The 5610-nt window shown below is 34.2% G+C and overlaps 1 protein-coding gene across 1 annotated transcript; it reads left to right on the top strand.

Moving 5' to 3' along the window:
• Positions 1-304: 304 nt before the first annotated feature.
• LOC117320340 (unconventional myosin-IXAb-like) lies at positions 305-5582 on the top strand (the record flags this gene model as incomplete). The annotated part of the gene is given in 5 exon segments (XM_033874947.1): positions 305-470; positions 1057-1162; positions 1909-2080; positions 2600-2708; positions 5418-5582. Coding segments are annotated over 5 exon segments (640 nt in total), but the record flags the coding sequence as incomplete, so codon positions are not given.
• Between the last annotated feature and the right edge of the window lie 28 nt (positions 5583-5610).

Here is a 5610-nt window from a genome sequence, read left to right as displayed (position 1 = left end):
TTTGTATTCGTGAAAGAAAAGGCCTCTTGTATGTTGTTCAGTGAGGTAGTCACTAACTACTACAAGGAGAACCCACCTCAGAATGACCCTGGCTGTTGAAGGGATGATAAATCCAGCAAACAAACAAACAGTAAAAACAGGCTTCACTGTGTCAGAGGTTCCCATCACAGGAAATTTGATTTTGATATATCACCAATTTTTTATCTGAAATTTGAAAATGAAGTTGAGTATGATAAGGTGCCACTTGTAGATAAGATTTTTTGATGTAGCATATTGACCCTGGTTTGTTCTTTTGTTCTGACAGCCCCTGAAAGTCAATATTAACGAAGAGATTGGCTTGGGGGTGAAAGGAGTCCTGGAGAAGGTGGAACAAGAGGATGGCATGAAAGCCATATTTCTCTCCTCCCACCAGGCAGTTGTCGACGAGATTGAGTCACAACTCACAATGTTTAGACAGAAGAAAGATATGGGTAAGTGTTCAAGTGACAACACAATGTTTACGAGTAGGATGGAATGTTACAAGATGATACAAATATGATTATTTTTACAAGATATGCTAATATGATAATGTTTAGAGATATGCTAATATGATAATGTTTAGAGATATGCTAATATGATAATGTTTACAGATATGATAATGTTTTAGAGATATTGCAAACTTAATTTATTTTAATGAAACGATACGAGTATGATCATATTTTACGAGATACGATTATGATTTATTTTACGAGATATGCAAATGTGATCATATTTTACAAGATGATATGATTAAGATTGTATTTTACGAGATATGCGAATGTGATTGTATTTTCCAAGATATTACAATCTTGTTGTATTACAATTTTAAGAGAGGATACGAGTATGATCGTATTTTACAAGATACGATTATGATTGTATTTTACGAGATATGCGAATGTGATTGTATTTTAAGAGATATTACAATCTTGTTTTATTTTAAGAAAGGATACGAGTATGATCATGTTTTACAAGATTATACGAGTATGATTGTATTTTACTGATATTGTGCCTGTATTATGATGTATGACCATGTTCCAGGTATGGGTAATATGTTTGGTGCTCATGAAGTGAGGGACAGCATGAAGAAACGAGAGGAGATGGAAGTAATAGAAAAATACCTGTTAAAACACCTAGATAAGGCATTGTAAGTATACCTGTTAAAACACCTAGATAAGGCATTGTAAGTATACCTGTTAAAACACCTAGATAAGGCATTGTAAGTATACCTGTTAAAACACCTAGATAAGGCATTGTAAGTATACCTGTCTTAACACCTAGATAAGGCATTGTAAGTATACCTGTTAAAACACCTAGATAAGGCATTGTAATTATACCTGTTAAAACAACTAGATAAGGCATTGTAAGTATACCTGTTAAAACACCTAGATAAGGCATTGTAAGTATACCTGTTAAAACACCTAGATAAGGCATTGTAAGTATACCTGTTAAAACACCTAGATAAGGCATTGTAAGTATACCTGTTAAAACACCTAGATAAGGCATTGTAAGTATACCTGTTAAAACACCTAGATAAGGCATTTTAAGTATACCTGTCTTAACATGTATTAAATGGTTGATACCTATCAGAGCTTATAAGACCTGGTGTTGGTCCTGATGTGAAACCTGTCAGGCATATATGTAAAGTGTATTGCTTCTAAAATAATCACAAATGATGTCACAATTATCTCAGATGGTTGATCAAAATATTTCGGGTTTGGAATCTTTTTCTTTTTTTTTTAAAAGAAAAATAAATAAATGAAAAATTTCAAGCACATTTGGTGCTTATTAAGTTTAATTTTTATAGCTTGAACTTTGCACATAATGAGATTAAATGCTTGTTATTTACCAGACAAACCGACTCTGATATAAAGAATACTTGTTATTTACCAGACAAACGGACTCTGATATAAAGAATGACCGTGAGCAGGCTGTGTCCTGGGCTCTCTCTACATTCCTTCGATATGTGGGCTACAACAAACATAACTCCAGCCTGGACAAGGTACCCAGCTTTGTCTGCCGCGACAGGAAGGGCATCCGCCTCTCCAGCAAACCTACTAAACGGGTAAATATATATCACGATTGATCAGAAATATCAACAATATGCCTGTTATCTTTAATAAATCATGATTTGTTTGATAAATAATCATAAATTGTTTGATAAATAATCATAAATTGTTTGATAAATAATCATAAATTGTTTGATAGATAATTAAATAATCATGATTTGTCTGATAAATAATCATGATTCGTCTGATAAATAATCATGATTCGTCTTAAAAATAATCATGATTTGTCTGATAAATAATCATGATTTGTCTGATAAATAATCATGATTTGTCTGATAAATGATCATGATCTGTGTCTTAAATCAATCATATTTGTGTGATAAATAGATCAGAACTAATGCTTGATCAGAGGTAATGATCTGTGTGAAAAGTCAATTTATATTGATCATCTTTGTGGAGAGTAAATGGTGATCTTTGAGATTGTTGATTGTAGTGATAATATGTGTTGTCATAAGTTTTAATGATGATTTCTGTGATCATGGTGTAGGATTGTAATTGTGTTTTGTATGTTTCAGCCACATAGAGGCCATAACTTTGAGCCGACCCATTACTTTAAGGTAGAGACATGTATGTACTGTAAAGCTGTGATATGGGGTGTGGGCTACCAGGGATATTTCTGTAAAAGTAAGTATGATGTTACATTGTGCACTTATGAACAGGTAACTTAACAAGTAACCTTTAACAGGAATATTCTGTGAAAGTTACATTGTATTCTTGTGTTTATAACTTAATATAACCATCATGGATACCTGTGTTAATATAACCATTACCATTGATACTTGTCTTGATATAACCATTGCCGTGGATACTTGTGTTAATATAACTGTTACCATGGATACTTGTGTTAATATAACTGTTACCATGGATACTTTTGTTGATATAACTGTTACCATGGATACTTTTGTTGATATAACTGTTACCATGGATACTTTTGTTGATATAACTGTTACCATGGATACTTGTGTTGATATAACTGTTACCATGGATACTTTTGTTGATATAATTGTTTCCATGGATACTTGTGTTAATGAAACTGTTACCATGGATATTTGTGTTGATATAACTTTTACCATGCATACTTTTGTAAAGACAAACTGTGGCTCCTATGTATATTTCAAATGGTGAGAGTAAATATCAATAATAGAAAAAAAATCTGAACAATTATAGAAATAATTTAACTTTTACAAAATTTACAAGAAACTGGTGACAAATACTTAGAGTTACACTAAGGACTAATGTCTGACAGCATTGACTGATATGGTTTGGTTACACTAAGAACTAATGTCTGACAGCATTGACTGGTATGGTTTGGTTACACTAAGAACTAATGTCTGACAGCATTGACTGATATGGTTTGGTTACACTAAGGACTAATGTCTGACAGCATTGACTGGTATGGTTTGGTTACACTAAGAACTAATGTCTGACAGCATTGACTGATATGGTTTGGTTACACTAAGAACTAATGTCTGACAGTATTGACTGATATGGTTTGGTTACACTAAGAACTAATGTCTGACAGCATTGACTGATATGGTTTGGTTACACTAAGAACTAATGTCTGACAGCATTGACTGATATGGTTTGGTTACACTAAGAACTAATGTCTGACAGCATTGACTGGTATGGTTTGGTTACACTAAGGACTAATGTCTGACAGCATTGACTGATATGGTTTGGTTACACTAAGAACTAATGTCTGACAGCATTGACTGATATGGTTTGGTTACACTAAGAACTAATGTCTGACAGCATTGACTGATATGGTTTGGTTACACTAAGGACTAATATCTGACAGCATTGACTGATATGGTTTGGTTACACTAGGAACTAATGTCTGACTGCATTGACTGATATGGTTTGGTTACACTAGGAACTAATGTCTGACTGCATTGACTGATATGGTTTGGTTACACTAAGAACTAATGTCTGACAGCATTGACTGGTATGGTTTGGTTACACTAAGAACTAATATCTGACAGCATTGACTGATATGGTTTGGTTACACTAAGGACTAATGTCTGACAGCATTGACTGGTATGGTTTGGTTACACTAAGGACTAATATCTGACAGCATTGACTGATATGGTTTGGTTACACTAAGAACTAAACTGATATGGTTTGGTTACACTAAGAACTAATGTCTGACAGCATTGACTGATATGGTTTGGGTACACTAAGGACTAATGTCTGACAGCATTGACTGATATGGTTTGGTTACACTAAGAACTAATGTCTGACAGCATTGACTGATATGGTTTGGTTACACTAAGAACTAATATCTGACAGCATTGACTGATATGGTTTGGTTACACTAAGAACTAATGTCTGACAGCATTAACTGATATGGTTTGGTTACACTAAGAACTAATGTCTGACAGCATCGACTGATATGGTTTGGTTACACTAAGAACTAAACTGATATGGTTTGGTTACACTAAGAACTAAACTGATATGGTTTGGTTACACTAAGAACTAATGTCTGACAGCATTGACTGATATGGTTTGGTTACACTAAGAACTAATGTCTGACAGCATCGACTGATATGGTTTGGTTACACTAGGAACTAATGTCTGACAGCATTGACTGATATGGTTTGGTTACACTAAGAACTAATGTCTGACAGCATTGACTGATATGGTTTGGTTACACTAAGAACTAAACTGATATGGTTTGGTTACACTAAGAACTAAACTGATATGGTTTGGTTACACTAAGAACTAATGTCTGACAGCATTGACTGATATGGTTTGGTTACACTAGGAACTAATGTCTGACAGCATTGACTGATATGGTTTGGTTACACTAAGAACTAATGTCTGACAGCATTGACTGATATGGTTTGGTTACACTAAGAACTAATGTCTGACAGCATCGACTGATATGGTTTGGTTACACTAAGAACTAAACTGATATGGTTTGGTTACACTAAGAACTAAACTGATATGGTTTGGTTACACTAAGAACTAATGTCTGACAGCATTGACTGATATGGTTTGGTTACACTAGGAACTAATGTCTGACAGCATTGACTGGTATGGTTTGGTTACACTAAGAACTAATGTCTGACGGTATTGACTGGTATGGTTTGGTTACACTAAGGACTAATGTCTGACAGCATTAACTGATATGGTTTGGTTACACTAAGAACTAATGTCTGACAGCATTGACTGGTATGGTTTGGTTACACTAAGAACTAATGTCTGACAGCATTGACTGATATGGTTTGGTTACACTAAGAACTAATGTCTGACAGCATTAACTGATATGGTTTGGTTACACTAAGAACTAATGTCTGACAGCATTGAATGGTATGGTTTGGTTCTTTACAGATTGTGAACAGAATATACATACACGGTGTATAGACAAACTAGAGGACAACTGTAAAAAGAAAGACAAAGACAAGACTAGACCATTATCTAATATATTCAAAGGGAAAGGTGAGTCTACCTTCGTCATTACTGGATTTCTTCTCGTTACAGAATGTTCCTATCCTTGTCAGACCTTGTTACGATTACTGGATTT

This window comes from Pecten maximus, unplaced genomic scaffold (assembly GCF_902652985.1).
Source record: "Pecten maximus unplaced genomic scaffold, xPecMax1.1, whole genome shotgun sequence".
Classification (NCBI taxonomy): Eukaryota; Metazoa; Mollusca; class Bivalvia; order Pectinida; family Pectinidae; genus Pecten; species Pecten maximus.
The sequence above is the reverse complement of the archived record's forward strand: the minus strand, read 5'-3'. Positions and strand labels throughout refer to the sequence as shown.